The sequence below is a fragment of the Haliotis rubra genome, unplaced genomic scaffold (assembly GCF_003918875.1).
Source record: "Haliotis rubra isolate DU_JTF1 unplaced genomic scaffold, ASM391887v1 Scf745, whole genome shotgun sequence".
NCBI lineage: Eukaryota > Metazoa > Mollusca > Gastropoda > Lepetellida > Haliotidae > Haliotis > Haliotis rubra.
This window is the reverse complement of record NW_025767463.1, coordinates 203,044-224,243: the sequence shown is the minus strand read 5'-3', so window position 1 is coordinate 224,243 and position 21,200 is coordinate 203,044. Positions and strand designations below refer to the sequence as shown.

Sequence of the window (21,200 nt, the reverse complement as noted above, 5' to 3'; positions counted from 1 at the left end):
TGTAATCTGATCATTTTATTAAGAAAATTTAAACAATATGTCAATATCCTTGAGATAAGAAAACTTGAACAGTCTGTTTCAGTTTCTCAAAATATATATCCATCAATGAATTAATGAAGGAAAGTGTACACTTACACAACAATAACTGCCCTTCACCCTTACTTCCATCAATTATAAATTGTAAGTACAGAATCTATAAACCATGTCATGTTTATGTAATATAGAGGAAAACACTAGATATTGCTACATGAAGAGTTTTATTTAGAAAGGGCCTGCTGAGCGTGCACATCCGGGTAATACTGTGTATAAACACACATCTCCAACCTACCTGTCTTTCTCGTCTGTAGTGTTCCACTAGGATGTTAGGCAGCTTTAGTGTAGTGGTTCGGTTAATGGCACAAAATGCTCTTTTGTAATAACTGTATCAGTAATTTCAATTATTTTTTATGGCTGGGAATACTTGATGAAAGACTCCTTGACCATTGTTGTAATGGCATCTTTAACAGCTTAGAAATACAGACAATTTAATGTTATATCTCTCACAAGGCAATGATGTGTCATGTTTGACACCAAACACACTTGAGAATCATAGCAAAACCTTTTTACCTTAGAGATTGAACTTTACTTCCGATGCTTCAACTAAAATACCACCAAGCACCGTGGTATTAGTGATACATAAATTGTGCCAAATATTGACTTGCAGAAGAGTTAGTTCAACAAATGATCTTCTAGCAAAATAATGATTCAATAAGTGTTTACTTGACACTCAAACTGTTTTGAAAAATTGCCATAATTTTCCAAACATTCCTAATCGAAACGTCATTCCAATACCCCATGGGTACAGGAAATAAGAGGCACTGCAGTTGACTGTGCAGAGTTGTGTCCCTTGCATAATGTCAGGAACCAGTTATCATGAGCAACTATCCATGATTTTCTGTTGTAACTTAATGCTTAGTGTACATAGTGAGATATGTACCATTTATTTTCTTTTTACTATATATCTAATACATTTGTATTTGGTAAAGCGAAGTATATTTTGTATACCATGACATAATTACAAATCGATAATGTGAAATAAAACACTTCCATATATCTGACATTTTGTTATTAGATCTATTGGGGAAATATACCATTAAAAAGGTCGGGACAGACCATTTTGGGGGCATATTTGGGAGCCAAGATGTGTGATAGTATTTGGATTTAGAAACGATTGTTACGATGGTCAAAGTGACTCTAAAATTGGGGATGAGCATCACAGAGCTTCACGCGTTTAAATGAGTGGACAGACGATTCGTAATGAAATCTGCAAGCCCGACATCCACGCGTTATCCCACGTCTGCCGGACCATTGGAGTGGCAGCGATAGACCAGTCGTCGTTGGGCAAACCCTATGCTTTCGGATACATCAAGAAAAAAAGAAGAAGAAAAAAACAAAGAAAGAAGAAAAATAATGAATGTTTGTACAGTCATTCCATCTTCCTGACACTGCCGTATTACTTCATTTTGATAGCTAATTTTTAAAGTATGTAACGGGGCGGTGGGGTAGCCTAGTGGTTAAAGTGTTCACTCATTACGCTGAAGACCCCGGTTCAATTCCGCACATTGGTACAATATGTGTTGTACACATATCAAATTTGGATTTTGACAATAAAAGGCTTTGGCCACAGAAAACTGAAAAAGAAAAAAAATGGTTTACATTGGACTTGCTTGACAGGCGCACGCACCATCTGCTTTGACGGAATAAGCGTCTGCATGCCGTTAATGTTAGACTAGACTAACCTTTAGTCCCTGAATACATATAAATTTGATAGTAGCAAATAAACCCATTTAAATTGAAAAGGAGCCCCAGTGAGACCAGAACCTGAGGAAATCTAGACTTGCTTTATTTAGGGCTTTAGCATTGCAGGGAGGGCTAAGCATTGGGGAAAATAATATGGTTCAGGGACTGTGAGACAGAAAGATCGTTTTGGAAGTGTCTCAGGAACCGTGAAGGGATTGGATCACTGTGACTGGCAGAACATCGTTGCAAATGTTATTCACAGGGAAGTACTACCATGACAACTTCCTCGAACAGCCTGGTTTTGTTTGTTTTTCCAGGTCGGTTGTTTGGCTTCTAGTTTCACGCCGCACTCCAGCAATATCCCAGCTATATGGCGGCGGTCTGTAAATAATCGAGTCTGGACCAAACTATTCAGTGATTAAGTGCGGGCACTTGGGACACGATGACATGTGTCAACCACGTCAGCGAGTAAATAAGTATTCAAAAAAGGGGAGGATATGAAAACGGTTGTTGTATCGAGGACGAATATCACTTCATATTCACGTACAAATCAGAGAACATATTATATTTAAATTGTTTAAGTGCTTTGAGCAAATACTTGGTATCTGGATGGTGTAAAGCATACCATAAATATAAAAAGTAGTACTTCCGATACTTCAAGCATTTCTTGTATGTTTCAAGATGAAAAGCGATGCTTCTGTTGTTCATTTATCATTATTTTTATTAGCAGATTTTTATATACTGAAAGGCAATGAAAACGCAGTTCCATTTTCAAAGGTCAACTGTATTAACATAGGAAAATTACAAAGCGTATGATATGAATGTTAGCAAAGTCCAATCACAGAGAGAATTTCTGACCAAACCAGTGTCCTCTATCACCAGTTTCAACACATTTACACGTGACTGACTGAGCAACATTGTGGGGTGGAATCTGTTGATGTCTCATAGGCCTACCCAGTTTGTCCAACAGGTGCTCTATTGGATTCATGTCTGGTCACCTGGACGAGTGCATGACTTCCACATTGTTGTTCCTGAGGAAATTCCGTGTCAGGATGGCTGTGTGTGGCCGAGCATGCTGAAGGACTAGTCGGTTACCACCATACTGTCTCAAGAGAGGAAGACGAACTGGCTGGAGAACAGTCTCGCCATCAAGTTGCCTTGCACAATAACAAGCTGTTATTTCTCTCAATAACAAAACGTTCATCTTGACGTCGATAAACACGTTGGCTACCATCACGGAAAGAGACGTTAAAGCCAGACTCATCAGGAAAAAGCAACAAAACATTCCTCCAACCGATTTGCCAGGAAACCACCTGCAAAGCCCATGGCTGTCGTTGAAGTCGATGATCAAAAATTATCATGTCGTTGATATTCAGGAATTTGAAGATTTATATTGATAGAGAAAAGTTACAGTTTTACTTATCTAGTATCTACATATAACATACCCGAACAGCCTTGGCACTATGAAAGGCGTTCTAAAGGAACATTAAGTTTCATCTACAGACTTGGATATCAATCACAGGAAAATCTTCAAGAGGCGCTATTTATAATATGTTTTTTTACATTCTGAATTGAAATACGAAACCTATCTAAATTTATCACACTATAATAATTGGAGGGAATAAATAAATTTCAGAATACCACACCATTACCTTCCAGTGGAAATGGGATGATGGAAAAAAACACCCTGAAATGAAATGATTTTCTTCTCTTTGATATTGGAGATGAATTTCACATGTTTATTTGCTCTACCTTGGACCTAAAAAGAAAGCAATATACCAACAACAATTACAGTAGAGATCCGAGTATGCACAAAATGAACCAGTTTTTTCTCTCACTTTAATAAACTGGAAACATTTCGGAAATCATCAATATTTTTGCAAAAAGTAAAATGTCCCATTTTAAGCAAAGCCCCCAAAAGTAACAGAATATTGCATGAGCGTAGCATTGTTCATTTCAACTATTTAAATGCATCTACAAACATAGTGTACTCTTGAAAAACGCCACGATTAGCGATACGTTAAATATATGATAATGTATGATAACTTACATGGCCAATGGTTATCCTCATTTTGAACACACATATCCGAACAAAGTGCGAAGCATCGTCTTTAACAATTCTTCAGAAGGATGAATGTCAGAATTCTCATCAGTAACGTGCATGTCCCAAACATCGAGGTATATGACACGAGCATAAAGAGAAACAAATTCTTGTCTGATGATTTTATCATATACAGGTCCCCACAATCCACCTAAAGTGTTCCCTGTACTATGTTTAATGAAATAGTGTGGTCCTTTAATGGCAATTTTTATATCGGGTGCTCGTATCAGTAGTCTCTCTGTTGCTAGTCTTATATGCTTCATTCGAGCCTTAAACACGTGTAGAGGAAACAATTGGAAATGAGCGTAAAGATGAATGAGAACAATATCTCTAGAACCGGAAGGTATTTCGTCTAGATGGACAAAACATGGTCGAATCGCAGTCCTGTTGGCATTTTCAAACGACATAGGTAGACCATGGGGGGCCCAAAAGACAGTATAGTTAAACCTCTTGTTGTATGCCTCGGAATAGGAATACCATTTGCTCGTTGGTATAATGTTGTTGTGAGCTTCCTTTGGTCCAATTGCCCAAGTAAGATTCTGATATTTGAACAAGAAAGTAAACAACTGTCTGACAGTGGAATCACCAAACATTCTAAGGGTTCTGTTGGCTAGGCAGCGGTCAAAGTCTTTGACAGTTATATCATTAAAACACGACGGGGAGCGCCACGTAGAGTTGTAAAAGAAACCAACAGGGTTTGACAGCCAGGTGTTCCGGAAGTTTGCCCTTCTGCAAGGGATGTTTGAAGCCATCGCTGCGTTTGGGGCTGAAACATTAATAGCAAGATAGTTTCTTTATTTGTTTGTTGTTCACCGCAGGAGTAAAACATATGGCGGACGTCTGTCATTAACCGTTTACAGTCACAGTATCTAATATCTAACTGATTTTGTTTACCATTTTGTAAGAATTCTACAGAAAGTTCGTTAATGAACAATGAAAAAAGCATTGGGCTTAATATGCACCCTTGCCTAAACCGGATGGACAGATAAAATAGTCTGCTAAATAGGAAAAACTCCGAAAACAGAAATATAAGTGAACTGACCTTTATCGTCACCTCGTCAAACATGTACAAATTTAAAACGAAGCAAAAGTTTAAAAGTAGTTTTTCCAAATCTGTCTACAATACTATCTTGAGTAAATCGAACATCTAAAGGTACTAGCTCATCAGCCGCAATTTAGTTTTCACATCTATCTTGGTTACCTCATATGGTTGATTTCCATCTCAAACACGAGCATTCAGCTCTCCCAAAATATAGGGATCACAATCAGTTACATAGAGCGGATTTTATTTTATTTTAGCTGGTCAAACAATGTGCATGTTTGTAAAGCCTTATAGTAGGACGAACTTTCAGGGGAAACATTTTGGAACGTCATGGAAAAACTTGATACGTGTGGATTACAAAACTGAAAACGCTGAATCCGAAATGGAGAAGTGTAAAGATTTGCAAGATCCTCTCGTTTGCAACCAACGAAAGAATGGTAAGGAAACTCCTTGAGAATTATTTCTTTTTAAGAAATGTGTTGCATCAAAGAAGAAATGGTAAAAATCAGTGTTCAAAACCACGCACTGGACCATAGGACATCGGCGGCCATTTATTAAAGCATTCGCCGCTCTGTGTTCCTGGTTGTACGGGAAGCTGTTACGGTGCTGTTTGACATCAATGTAAAATGTGAGGAATGCAACAGTGCAGTGAATTTACACAAAATCACTCGGACGGGAAAGCCAATTCCTGCGACTTATCCCAACTCCCGGTGGCTTATAGATCTTATAAAGATGTCCACCTACAAAAGGTTCAACTATGTTTGTAATATTGTGGGGCAAGACTACAGAATACCGGATACCTTCCGCCATCTTTGAAAGCTTATTTTAGAACTGCGCACAAAATGTGCGCAACTGAGTTCCTTAGCAACGGCGTTTTGTTAATGTTGAATACTCGACATTACAAGCATTAGGGTTTAGGGTTAGGGTTAGGGTTTAGGGTTAGGGTTAGGGTTTAGGGTTAGATTAAACATTAGATATGATTCTTACCTTCACAGAACGAAGTCGTCAGCACTGTCGTCAGCATCGGGTTGCAGGGGAGCGAAGGGGCGTCTCACATGCACAATTTCATCATTTCTGTCATGGGGTTTATATACCCGACTGATAAGCTCCAAGAAAGCTATAAACTTGTCCTCCCTGTTACTCAAGTACTTGCTTCTTACATAAATATTTTCAAAATATGACGAATACAACCCCTTTGTGTTCCTGGAAGTGATCTTTTCAAAGCACCCCAAGAGGACTCAATGGTGTTAGTATGTGCTCCCGTCTCGGGGTCCTTGAAATGGATTGAGTGTTTCACTTTCAAGTGAAGAAAGTCATCATACTTCAAACAGCCATAGGCTTTCCAGCAATCGCTTATTATTGTCTCCGAGTCACGCTTGTCCAGACATGCAAAAAAACCAGTTTTTGGATTCCTGATCGATTTCCCCGATAACCCACTGACCCTCAACCCTTTTTCTCCAATTAAATTTTCTTTTTCCAAACTTTGATTCGTCAATTTCGACTATTCTTCCCTCCCCACCGATTCTATCACTGTCAGAATCTGCCACAACAACACACACTTCGCGACAGAAGTGGTACCAGTCTACAGAAGTGTTGCAAGACGAAATGTCTAGTTCCCGGCGTACAAAATCTTGAGACAACTTGAAAATCCAACAATATGTGAGCAATAGAATTTTACCACAATCTAGTTTGCTGTTTTCAAACGACGAATTGTGGCGAATAGAAAGCTTTTTGCCGCACGATTTCTTGCTACATTTACAACACAAATTGTCTTTGCTGTAGCTTTTGTCTTTACACAAATAAAACTTCCCAATACAACATTAGCGCATGTTTTCCAGTCCCAGTTTCCAAAAAGTCCCTTGTTTCTTAAAAATCGATGAAATTCTACTTTGTCTTCAGATAACTTGAAAACATCCCACAATCGCATCTACTGAACGCCGAGTAGTAGTTGTAGACTTCCAAATATGGCCGTTACTAGGCTATGACGTTGACACAAACTGACCAATCACTGAACACTTACCTTCCAGAAATTTCCCACGCTCATTCGCTCCAACTCCCAGAATACCGTAGGTCCGTTTTTTCAATGACGCATATATTTTTTTATTTGTGATAACTTACCTTTCATTTTAAAAATCGTTGGTTAGTTTTACTAACCGGAAGTCGTCTCAATTAATCCGATTTTAATGGTTATTTTTATGTTAATGCTCGCTTATTTTTTCGAATTTTATAGCTCGTGCTTCCCTGTAATAGGAAGTGCGCGTGCTATTAAAGAATATGGTTGGCAGGTATCCGGTATTCTGTAGGTGTACCGACGGTCTATTTCAGACCAAACCCCGCGATGAACAAGGGCGTCGCTGTTTTGACCAGCGGCTTCTGGAGACCGGGAACTGTCACCGCATCTAAGAACTCTACTTATGGCCGAGTGTACGAGGTGACGGACACTCAAACCTCCCATAGGTTCCAGTTGAACAGACATCAGATCCGTGATGGTCAGATTTAGATGTATAAGAAATAAATGTTTTTACACCTTATTCACTCTTTTGTCTTTCTTCATGTATTGTTGAATATTTCAAGGAAAGCAAACGTATTCGATAATTACCATGGCCTAAATTTTCGAAACTCTCTTAGTTTCTATGATAGTCGTAAAAACATTAGCAATATCGAAAGACGATCTTAGCGCTAACAGAGCTTCGAAAATCTAGGCCCAGGGGTATCAGTAAGTTAGAAACGCATAAATGAAATGCCATTAACCCCTATTCTACAGAGCTGAAATGTTCTAACGACGATGAGTAGGAAATCCGCCACAGATTAGGGTAGGTACAGCAACTAGCCATGGATTTGAAAATCTGCCATGGATTTGGAATATCCGCCACGGATTTGAGGCCTGCCATGGATCCGAGTCTTACATATTTAATTATTGATTCATTAACCCTTGAAATAATTGTCAAAGGGAAGATTTCATTGATTTTATCGGTCTACTGAAATTATATTACGTATACAATTGATGGACTGCATATAAGCCCCTTACAATACAAACCAATAATAGCGATTTGAATTTAAATGTTCAATTAGCAAGGTAAAATTATGAGAATTCGCAATCTTAATTTCACTTTATTTGATTTACTTTTCTGTTTAAAGTAAAATTCATCGGTACGTTTTCAAAGCAAACAGACTATACATGAGTTGCTGCATACACACCAGAAGGAATGTGTACTGTGACATTGCCTGGAAAAGTACCTGGGACAAATGACCTGAAATAACAGAAGATGGTTTCATATCAACAACAGATGCAGGTCTCGACATTAAGAGAAATATTTACACAGTGAATTAAATGTGTGTAATGGAAATCGTGATGAACATGAATGGTGGATCCCCTTCAGTGTCAGTCTCTCTCTCTCTCACTCTCTCTCTCTCTCTCTCATTTGTTATCATGTGTGCTAATTGAAGCTTTTAAGACAGACAAATGCAGTTTTACCTCATGTCATGTGGGATAGTGGCGTACAAAGTTGTAAAGACGAATACTTTCACAGAAAGCAGCTTGTTTCCAAACAAATACATTGACGTTTATAGTGTCTTAGATCCTTCCCGCTATTTAAAAAGTTGTTCCTTAATTGCATTTAGGATTATGTGATACATGGGTTGCGTGTAAAACTTTAACGGGTCATTGAAACCCAGTACAAAGGTAACGGGCAGCCCAGAAGTTAATAGTACTGATACATAGTTTTGGCAGATTTCTTCCTCAATTGATATTCTGGCCTTGTGTGATATTATTTGATATGTCCTTACATGCAGATGTGCTGTTCAACCCCTCTATCTAGATTAAAACTAATTCTCTATTCTCATATTTATACTTACTTCAAATACCATTCGCTGTTAGGTTTTAGTGTCATCTTCAACCATGGTACTGAATTGATGCCTGTCCAATGGCTGCATTGAATTCCGTTCTTCTTCGGTTTTACACAATACAATGGAACACCGTAATGTTTGTCTGTTAGATTGCAAACTTGTCCAATCCTCAGAAATGCGTGATCCATGTGTCCTGAAGTGATCTCAGTTAAATTTGGCGTGTTAAATAAGCACGTGATTTTCTTTCCAACATATCCTTTCCTCAATTCCTGTGCATGAAAGCCATTTTTCTCTTGTACACAATATTGCTGCACGGATGACAGCTTGCCCTGTCCACAAGATGCGCAGAATACCTGTGTATGTCCCATTGTCATGGTCAGTAACGGATCCTGCTGAAGCAGCTCCTTTGCTTCTGTCTCGCATCCATAAGATAAGCATGTCTCCACCTCGGGCTTTGGGTCTCTGCTTGTGGTCAAACAGTACAATCTTCACTCTGATTGTTCCATTAAGTGTGTACACCGTATGGGAGTTAACAAGGGTCATCGTTGAGGCTGTTGCAGATGCATGATAACTGATATCATTTATTTCGGTATCATTCATCATATAGATTTCTTGGTTGATTTTAATATCAACTAAAGGAGTTTGGATTTTGCTCTCAGTTCTTGAAGGGGAGGGCTCTCTTACGGTTTGAACCCTGTAAAGAATCATGTACAGTAAAAGTTGATGTTACATGTAATCGTCTTTTTACATACTTACAGGTAAACATATGTCATATGTTTAATATAATATAGCGTGAATATCTAGTATAGATTGTGTGTGTGCTAGCCAAATGGAACAACCTTCAACAGTCCATGCTGATTACCCTACACTGACAAAGTGGTGATAATGCAACAATGTTATAATGGTAACAGTTTACTTTGACACTGTACCAAATAGTGGTGACATGTACATGAATGGATTTAATCAATGCCACAAAAGGGGTAGTAGTGTTGGTCGCCTGAATATGAAGAGACGTGCTCCTGTGGCATCGTTTAACGATTTTAGGATGACTGTAAATCGGAATAAATTATAAACATATCTGGTAACTTCATTTATTACATTATGTTAATATTGTTCAGGGTTACAAAACAGGGGATGTTCACATTGATATATAAACACGAAACCACATGGAGTGTGAACTGTTTTGAAAAAAACTGGTAACGCAATTCATGATGATGCAGCGCTCGAAAATCTGTGACGACATTTCTGATGCCATACAGTCAATTTATTATCCATATGGTGAAATATAACCAGTGTCATATATATCATATGTGCACATGTGCACATATCTCTTTTGCCTAGCAGCCATTGTTTCTGTATTTCGTCGTATGTGATGTCATTAAACAAATGAACATGACGTCAATGAAGAGTGTCGTCACTTGCTTACCGTATTTTAGTGCACAAATGTGCATGAATAAAATAGATAATAGAGACATTATTACACCTGAGCAAGTGTGGCATATGACTAATACAAAACTCGTATCGTGCAAAATTATGTAAAATCCATGGAGGTGTGGCCCCAAGCATTGTGGCCCCAAGCATGGTGATCTACTTTCAGTTGCTGGTGATGAAAAGCTTGATTTTTATATTGTGTAGTTGACAACCGATCTAGCATTTTAAACTGATCTCATGCTTGTGTTAATTAATCTGGGATAATCTAGTTGTTATACTGTTCTTCACTGACAGCATTTTAAAAAGTATTAACATATTTATCCATATCACTGTGTATGACTTTTGTCGTCACGATATGGCAGGTATTTTGTCAATGTGATGTTAATTCACTCATTGGAAGCTTGTCAGTGAGTGAGTTTAGTTTTACGCCACACTGAGCAATATTTCAGCTCTATGGCGGCGGTCTGGAAATAATAGAGTCAGGACCAGCCAATCCAGTGATTAACAGCATGAGCATCGGTCTACGCAATTGGGAACCGATGACATATGTCAACCAAGTCAACGAGCCTGACCGCCCGATCCCGTTGGTCGCCTCTTGCGACAAGCATGGGTTACTGAAGGTTCATTCTAACCCGGATCTTCACGGGTCTGGAAGCTTGTGACTTTTCTTAGCAGCTCCCACGTATGATTGCATTTATCCAGGGTCTTTCAAGCAAACACTGTCACATTAACCACAACTGTTTAGTAAAGCCATTTTGTTTTTACCAACATGCCATGAATCAAATTTAATTATTATAGTTCTACCTTAACAATAACAGTTGTGTGTGTCAACAGTTTCTCTTTTTCGTGAGTATCATTGTTGGTTCTTGCTTTATTTATCTTTGAAAATGTTTATGTTTTAAAAAACAACAACCCCAACACCCCAACACCCCAACACCCAACCCCCAACCCCCCTTCATTGCAGGCTTAAGTTGTACCAACTATGATTCTTTTAAGATCTTGGTGAGATATTATCTGAAGGTACGGGAATACCGAAACAACATATATCAAGCACCAACAGGAAACTACGACATCATGCATTTTAATAGCTCAAAGTCAAAGCGTAACAGTATTTCTGCCTCATAACAAAAATAGATGTCCCCTGAATGCAATTATTGAAACTAGGATAACATACAGTGTATTGCAATTCAAAATAGTGAGATTAAATTCTTTCATTTTTTACAGATTGAGATAAAATGCAGCAGAGAGAGAGGTTGGATGGTCCAGGCACAGGTGTCCTTGTTCTATCTACACGCAGTCCAGACAGTGATTGTGACTTCTCCCAGGAAGCACTGTCTATGCGAACCCGGTTGTCTCCCCAAAAGCCCTACAGCCCAGTACCCCTACAGCCCAGTAACCCTACAACTAACAACACACGGCATTTACCTGTCTGGCATAATGAACTGACCCAAAGGACTGACTGACTGAGTTTGGTTTTACGCCGCTTTTAGCAATATTCCAGCAATATCACGGCGGGGGACACAAGAAATGGGCTTCACTCATTGTACCCATGTGGGGATTCGAACCCGAGTCTTCGGCGTGACGAGCCAACGCTTTAACCACTAGACTACCCCACCGCCCTGACCCAAAGGAGTGATTACAGGGTAGTGTATACAGTGTGAGCTGCAAAGAGTATACAGATGAGGAGGGATTGAGATTGTGCTTTTGTTATTCGGGTTTTGATAATTTATTTTAAATATTTGAGATGAATTAGATGTTGAACTAGTCTTTTTAGCTTCCTGATGTACATAATGAGTAGAACGATTTTGCAAATCGTAATAATATCAGTTGTAATAATGTTGGTGATAGTAAACTGAGATAAATAATTTGAGATGATTTGGGGTGGTATATACGAGGGGCGTTCAGAAAGTAGTCAAGCTACTTTATTCGCGCTGTCAATGTTTGAAAAGCTTCCATTTTTTTGAAGAAATTATTAGCAAGGCCATATCAATATTTTACATATCACAACACATTGGGGTTGGTTAGTATTTCTTTAAGAAATTGAATAAAATGAAAAACGATCTGTCATTTGGCACCTCTTGGGCAATGGCATGCCCTCAAATAATGCCATATAAAATATGTTCAGTATAGTATTGGATGACTACCCTTCATAATCAACATTCACAGATTTGTATTGTTTGATTTACATTTAGACAAAGGGCTGTTTTCAAAGACACTCCCATTTTGATTTTTTCAAAAACTGTGTCCAGATATTCAAGATGGTACTGTTTACAATATATTGAGAGCTTACATTTGTGTGACCATTCAGTATATTTACTCAGTTATGGCCAGTGATCTCTGATATGCCCTGACCAGGTCAAGTTGCTGCTTTTGTTTTTGGAGAGTGGGGAACTAGTTCAAACTAGTAACCACTGTGTTGATCTTATATTGTTCTTTTCCATGTTTCACTTGAGCCAAATATTATTTACATTTTTAATTTGTCATGGTTAAAAGTTTTTATTTAGGCTAATCAATCATAGTGGTTTTGTTGTGGTTTTGCTTTATAAATCAAGCATTAACTCGATTATAAGTAGGTTTTTCTTTGTTAAAAAACCAACTTGCAACATATTGCAACACATATCGCAATATATGCTTTCGCATCGCCACATATCGCAATATGAAATTTCTCTGCAATACCCACCCCTATGTATGAATAAGTGAAAACATGAGAATAAGTTATGTCCTTATGATTACGTTATCTGAAAGGGGTTGGGTAGTGTCTCCAAAACAAGCTCTTTCAGTAACCCCAACATCCCATAACCCCTACAGCCCAGAATTAAACCTCAAGTTCAATATCAATTTAACATTAAACTTTTGTTAAACAATTTTTGTTATCATTCTCTCAAACTCTTGGTTTGGTTATTACTCATTAAAATCATTCTCTCAATTGCTAAGTGTTTTGGCTGGTCCAATGCATGGAATATAGGTAATAGGCAGGAGATTAGCAGTGCACTGGACCATTAACTTTGTTGCTATAAGCTGTAGGGGTTATGGGATGTAGGGGTTTTGGAGGTTAAGTTGAACCAATCAAGAACTTTACAGAGAATATGTAGGCTGCCCAACACTGCAGCTTTTGCATTACCCAGAGGTGAGAAGCCCCGTTCTCTCAGTGGAGAACCAGGGTACTCTCTGCGCCAAGAGATCAGGAGGTACTAAGCAAAGGGCACCGTGAACAACAGGAAGTCGGAAAACAGTGTACTTGCAAATGCAAGCACCACATTTCAAAGGCGAGGTCCGCACGTTTACCTAAATCGTGTCAATCCACATCGCTGTCAAAGGGAGAGAAAGTTCAATGATATAGATATCACTATTGGTTTTATCGAAAAGGACAAGATCAGTTTTGTTGGCTTGAATATGTCTGGGGGCTGTATGTTGGCCTATTCCAAAGAATTTTGTAATTTTCCATAACGCCATCTGCATACTCTGGATCGTGCAATGGATGGACTTCATACATACTTTTCGACTGGATTCTCAACTGGCAAGCAGTTCAATCTAATCCATCTTAAAGGAGATGGGAAAGAAGTGTGTTGGGATCTGTGTTGAGGAGGTCCATGATGAAAACTCTCTTGGTTAAGGCAAAAACTTAATGCGTTCAGCGACAGGGCTAAAAGAATTGCTCTGAAACATTCCTCGTCCGGTGGAAATGGCTTTTTAGATCAGCACATGCCCTTGCAAAGAAGCGACCAAATCCTTCTCACATTCATAAAGAAATCTCTGCCAAAAGCAGAGTCGAAATTACAATTGTGACTATATCGTGAGCAGATGTTTGTTTCAGCAGTATTACAGGTGTACGATGTTGTTTGTAAACAAATCGGGTCTGAACCAGACAATCAGTCATTGTCACCTTGCGATACGATGACAGAACATGTGTTTATGAATCAATATGAAATAGGGATGATACAAGGTGTTAGCGAAAGGTGAGCGTATCCTGCCCCACAGATGGCACCTGTCATAAACATATGCTGAGTCTGGTATTTATCCACCTGAAAGAATTCGGGAACGTATTGAATAAGTCAAAATAGGGGAACAACGGACAATACTTTTGTCACTGATGCATCAAATTCGGAAATTTCCTCCACATGTATTCCATATATCTACCATAAAACTTCTTGAAAGCTTTACTGGGGCCTTGAATGTTGTGACCTTGATCACATAACTGAGCAAGGTGGTATGACGCTCTTTGAAATCCTGAAAGAAAAGAGCACGGTCGATTGTGTCAAACGTATATAACACCAAAGGATGGAGGTGTTGGACTATTTCTCGACATGAAGAGAAGCTGACTATTGGAAAGTTGAAATCACCCCTTCTGTCATACGGCCTTGTGGAAGTTTTTGTCACTCTGAATCTTTATGCATAGATCTAAATATGAAACAGTTGACTTGCCCGTGAAAATCCGGGTTAGAATTGGCCTTCAGCAACCCTTGCTTGTCTTAAGAGGCGAATAAAAAGGATCGTGCTGTCAGACTCGTGTCCAAATTGCGTAGAGCGATGCTCAGGAAGAAATGCAGGAAAGGTGTGAGATACTTGGAACCCTGCTGACTTTGGTTGTCGTAAGAGTGGCGACTGAGGGCTATCAGGTGGACAGGCTCGCTGACTTAGTTGACACAGGTCATCGTATCCCAGTTGCGTAGATCGATGTTCATGCTGTTGATCCCTGGATTGTAGATGGGCACTTGCCTAGGTTTGTAAACAATCAGCAACCCAAAATCCCAACAACCCTACATCCCATTACCACACCCTCCCAACACAATCAGCCACCCCAAAACACTAACAACACTGTTTTTTACAATGACTTTTATCTTACCTCACACATAAATGTCGCTTTCTGATTGGCTGAGCGCTCTTCTATTATTTTCAATGTACTCCGCTTACAAGCGAGTAACATTTCAATGTACCCGCTGTCAATGGCAACTCATTTGGTACTTCGTGGTAGTAATTCTTTATCTCGAATAACATTGAATCACGTTATGATGTACGGAAAGTACCGCTGTTTTGCGAATGCAAATGGATGGAAGGGAGATAACTCTAAATCTGTTTTTCTTGTCAGCAAAATCTAGCGATGGCTACAAAAAGATTTGTACCCGTAAGCTTCATACAATTCAAAATCAACATTAAGGTGTTCGGTAAGATAAATACGTTGTTCACTGGTCCCTCAGGGGCCCATGGGTTGACAGCCCCTCGAGACCAGTGAACAACTTATAACTCTACCTGCCACATAACAACACTTACCAGTCATAACTGCCCCATAACACAAACAGGCATGTGTAGACTAGAAGGACAAATGCAAGGTCAGACGTTTCATGTTGAACATCTGTAAAAAACAATTAAAAGTCAATATGGACACCGTTGGTTCTCACGACCTTTAATTCATTAAACTCATTGGATAGTTGGTATGGTGAAAGAATATGCATATACTTGCATTGTTGGTCATCATGCTACACCATGGGGATGCCTTATTGGTACTGAGTTAAGATTTATAGTCACATCAGCAATATTTCAGCCGTGTCATGACTCAAACAAGTTATATAATGACAATACATAATGTTACATTATCAAATCAGTCGACAAGGGACATTAAAACAACTAGATTACCAGAGATAGAGAACCATAACTGGCATGTAACTTTAATTTATTATTGCTAATATTGCTATTCATGTCCAAGGAAATGAATTATCAATGTATGTACTCTGGGACGGAGGCCTTTTAATGAAATAAACCTGTCAATCATATGCTCAAATCCATCATGGTACAAAGTAGCAAATTTGACTTTATGTAATAAAACTCTTTTAGGTAAATATTAATTTCACGATTGCGTTTAAAGTTTTAAACTGTTGTTAATTTTTTTTTAAATATATCAACACATTTTCAGTAGCTATATGAAATCATACATACACAACACTCCTGATGCCTACGGGATCTACAGTCGTATGTGCTGTAAGACTTGCACAATTACTGCCATGGCCATAATCGAACAATCAATCACAGCTGCTGCCTGAAATACCAACAACATCTTGTGTAGTGTGTTACTGTATAAATAGCTATAGAATACTGTTGTGCATATCATTACCTCAGATATCCATCTATAAGAAGAGTTAGCTAAGATACATAGCGTTCACTGACATGAACGCTATGCAGCACCCTCCATAGGCCGCAATGGTTGGAAATCCTTTGTCGCACTTTCGCGCACTCGTTACGATTTTTGCGCACGAAAACTTATATGAATTACTTCTTTGTACTTATACCTACGTGCGCCCTATTTTCGTTATCAAAATATCAAAAATATATATTACAAGCCATCAAACATCTCAGTCGACCGCTCACATATGAGCGGGGCCATTTTGAATCACGTGACCTGTGACGCAGAGGGGATATCCCTCCCAAAAGAAATAGTAACACACGTGTACCACACCTCGTTGCTTGTTGACAACACATTTTCATACATTTAAGGCAATTAAAACGATTGTATGGAGATTTTCGTTTCCAATCTAGACTGACTGACCACCTGCTTTTCAACAGCTGTTTTCAAAGGATTTGCTGGTGAGTTTTTCAATGCTTCATATATAATATAAGATTATTGCTGTCACCTTCACAGTTCCATGGGTGTCTCTGTACTACTCATGAATATTTGCCTACACAAAACACAGTTTACTAATTAAATTTAGGACTTAAATAATTAATGAGTTCCCTCCTGGATAGGAGATTAGATGTTGATTACATGAAGGGACAGTGTTTTTCATCATGAATTATTAACAAATACTAAAACAAGAAAAACATCTTGAAGCAATTGTTAAAGGGGAAGGATCATTCAAATTACAACACAAAGCCAAATGCAAATTATTAAAATGTCGTCCTTCCGTGCACATTCGTCTTTTTCCGGAGCAGAACTTCAAAACCGTTCACTATTTCTTTACCAAACTTGGCACATAGATAGATCTGGTGGTGTACTGGTGCCTTTTTGGTGAACTTTGGGATTTCTGTATAAAATATTTTGTGTGTGTGTTTCCATAGCAGCAATTTTTACGAGCTTCGACTTCAGAAATTGGTGGTGAGTGATGTTCTTTTCAGGAGACAGGAACTGTAAAACCGTTCAATATTTTTCACCCACAAATTGGTATATATATCAATCAGAACCTTAGAGTGGTGCCTTGGCTATTTGCAGATTTTTTGACATTTTTATTTTCTCGGTTCCCGCTGGCAACGATTTGGACTTAGTCTCAAAAGTAGGGGTGGAGCTTCTTTTCCGGAGCAAAAATCGAAAACCTTTCATTATCTTTCAACAAATGTAGCTTGAATATAATGAGACAGATCTTGAAGTGGGTGCCTTTTGTTATTTCAAAGTTTAGTATTATTTATATTTTCATGATTTCCATGGAACAATTTGGACTAAGTAAAAAAAATCAAGTTGGACTATCAGTAACTGTCAGATGATTTGTTCTTTCCAAATTTCTGGAGCCTGGGGATTTGTCATCTTTTGATGACTCTTGTTTTGATAAGTTATAGCCCCAGTGAGTTTCACAAAAAAATAGACATGTCGTCAAATGCTAAGCTGCCACTATATCCTCTTCCATCCCTTTGTTTTGTCTTGAACTTGCCCTTGCAGTAAGGCACAGACAAGTGTCATCCATGGTTTCTTCTCTCAACTTTCAACCTTGAATACCAGTAAAATAAAGTGCATATCAGTGTTAATTATTAATTATCACTTTAATTTAACTTGAGTTTAAACTTATACCTTCAAAGAATAAACTTCATGCACAATTTCATATCCTTATCATTGTTAATGTTCTCAATAAACATCTAATTGCACCTTGAAAAGCAGACTTTCAAAACTACAACATGGAAATATTTAAAATATTATTCAAGGTAGGAGAGTTGTAAACTGAGAAATATTTAAGGTTATATGGTATACATGAAATTTATAGATAATTGATTCGTGAACTCGTTAATTATTTAATTCCTAAATTCTAATAAGTCTTATTAGTAAACTGTGTTTTGTAGGCAAATATTCATGAGTAGTACAGTGACACCCATGGAACTGTGAAGGTGACAGCAATAATCTTATATTATATATGAAGCATTGAAAACTCACCAGCAAATCCTTTGAAAACAGCTGTTGAAAAAGCAGGGGTGGTCAGTCAGTCTTGATTGGAAACGAAAATCTCCATACAATCGTTTTAATTGCCTTAAATGTATGAAAATGTGTTGTCAACAAGCAACGAGGTATGGTACACGTGTGTTACTATTTTTGGGAGGGATATCCCCTTCGCGTCACAGGTCACGTGATTCAAAATGGCCCCGCTCATATGTGAGCGATCGACTGAGATGTTTGATGGCTTGTAAATATATATTTTTGGATATTTTGATAACGAAAATAGGGCGCACGTGTAGGTATAAGTACAAAGAAGTAATTCATATAAGTTTTTCGTGCGCAAAAATCGTAACGAGTGCGCGAAAAGTGCGACAAAGGATTTCCACCATTGCGGCCTATGGAGGTGCTGCATAGCGTTCATGTCAGTGAACGCTATGTATCTTAGCTATAAGAAAGTATGAAGAGTGCGTAATGGGATAGTGTTGTACACTAGTTTTTGAATGGATGTGTTTTAACTGAGGTTGATGTCATTGAAAACTATTATTATTACGGCATTGGTATGGGGTTGAAGCATTGTAATAAGACTGATGTTTGCAGTTAGTCATAATGGTATCATAACAGTGTTCTATAGCTATTTATACACATAATATGTATAACGTGTAAAATATGGTTTTCCAGAACACATAGATAACATCGCAGATGAAAGAACACAACGTATTGCAGAGTATTTATTGTTATGAGCTAAATCTAACGACCAGTATTAATTAAACACTACCTGAATCCATTTTGAAACTTCTGGTCCAAGCAGAATGCACATATAAAGCACGTGCTTTACGATATCTCAAAAGATATAGGTCGCATGTACACGTGCCACAAAGGTACGCAACACATTGATAACAAACGTTCACGATTGCAGTACATGCAGTGCAGTCTTCTCAAGAGATTTAAAACACAACAGTACAATTAATTAAGTATACTTGACATGAAAGAGCCTAGACTTTTTTAGAAAAGATGCACGATGAAGGGATGTCCTGTAGCAAAATCGGTGTGTGACTGCGACGTGTCACCAAGATGACGTACAATGTGGTTACTTCATCTTCGCGACCATTTACCTCAAACAGTTGTTCCCAAGGCTGACCGATTTTGAGAGGGCATCGTAATGGTTTGGAGAGCATTTCGTGCCACCGGTCAGTCTCAGTTGATAGTCAATCATGGTAATCTGACTGCATTACGACAATGGCACCAAGATTGACGTCAGTACTTCTGCTATTCATGCAACCCTATGATCCTCGACTGACATTTCAACATGACAAGTCTGTGTTCCACACTGCAGTTCTGAGGCATAACTTCTTATGTCCCTTTGCTGATTTCCCGGTCCCCGGTCTTGAACCCGATCAAACACACACGGGATGAGCTGGGAAGATGAATACTACCTTGCAAGAACTTTGGAAAGCAAAAAGCAAACTTTGACAAATGACGAACACTAGTGGCTACAGTGTCCCGAAAGAGTCTCCTGTCCACGTCTCCTGTCCACGTCTCTGTCCACGAGGAGACATTGTGTTCCCTCACAGCAGCACTGTGACCTCACACTTGTGAAGTCTTGTCAGTTTCATCAGTGTAAATTTTGCACCTGGGGAGTCATGGAACGTTATGCATTGTGTTTTTTTTCAAAATTATTCTTTAGAAGTGAAGTATTTCTTTACGTTCATCAGCTTATGAATACAGTCCCTCCCGTGAACGAATTCCTTCATGGGCGAAATATTGAGTTCTGTAGATAGTTGCTCGATTGACACGTACTCACGGGACAGTCTAACGTTCATTGGGAAATGAACGACAGCTGGCGAAGTAGTGTTCATATAGGCCGGCTCTGTCAACCTACCTCTGATGCGTTTCATACGCATCCATTTTCACAAGAATGCACACACTGCAGCTGTGCCTGATTCAATTAAGCAAGCGTCAGGTTTTCAATTTGGTTGTGTAAACGCATAAAAGACTATACACAATGTTGATGGCATTTCAGGCAGTTATGGTTTATTGTACGATTTTTGCCATGACAGTAATTGTGCAAGTATTAGAACACATACGATAGGAATCAGCTGTGATGTATATGTATGATGTTAAATAGCTACTGAAAATGTATTTGTATATTTTAACAGAAGGTTAAAACTATATTTAAGCAATAGTGAAATATAACTACCTAAAAATGTCTTATTGCATTACATCAAATTTGCTACTTTCGAATTACACCATGATGTGTTTGAGCATATGATAGGCTGACAGACAGATATGTATATTTCAGTAAGAGGCCTCCGGCCAAGAATACATACATCGATAATTATTGATTTCATTGGACATGATTATTTACCTAATTTTTGTGACTTAAAATATTTCTGACATGATGTAAATAAATAGAAACATACCTGATAATATCAAGGTTAGTGTTCCGAACTAAATTCACCTTGGCCTTCAGTAGCCCATGCTTGTCGTATGAGGCGACTAACGGGTTGCTCGCTGGGTTGGTTAACACATGTCGTCGGTTCCCCATTGGGCAGATCGATGCTCATGCTGTTGATCGTCGCATAATGAAATCCTCAAATCTGGACTGACAACCCAACCCAAGTAGGTGTTACCGATAGAGGGTTTTATTGTATGTAATTTAGTTATACCTACTTGGGTGTCCCACTTCTTCTGCATTAGATCACAGATGTAAGACCTAACGACGGCTTTGTAATCAGTGTATGGAATAAGAAGTGGTGTCACAGATTTGTTGAGTGCTGCCTTAGCAGCAAGATCGGCCATTGTGTTCCCAGAATGACCAACATGGCTGGATAACCAACAGAGGACGATGTCGCATTGGCCAGTAGCAAGATCATTAT

General features: G+C 38.6%; 1 protein-coding gene across 2 annotated transcripts; it reads right to left on the bottom strand.

Annotated features, from left to right (window-relative positions):
* Positions 1 to 3,678: 3,678 nt before the first annotated feature.
* LOC124259966 (NXPE family member 3-like) lies at positions 3,679 to 8,942 on the bottom strand. 2 transcript variants are annotated; one of them, XM_046694188.1, is made up of 3 exons: positions 8,778 to 8,942; positions 8,121 to 8,173; positions 3,679 to 4,646 (listed from the first exon to the last, which is right to left on the bottom strand). In XM_046694188.1, the coding sequence occupies exons 1-3, from the start codon at positions 8,810 to 8,812 to the stop codon at positions 3,847 to 3,849; spliced, it is 888 nt and encodes a 295-aa protein (XP_046550144.1). In that variant the 5' UTR covers positions 8,813 to 8,942; the 3' UTR covers positions 3,679 to 3,846. The 2 variants fall into 2 exon arrangements, with proteins under 2 accessions (XP_046550144.1, XP_046550145.1); XM_046694189.1 differs by having other exon boundaries at positions 8,137 to 8,173; positions 8,778 to 8,915.
* Positions 8,943 to 21,200: the final 12,258 nt, after the last annotated feature.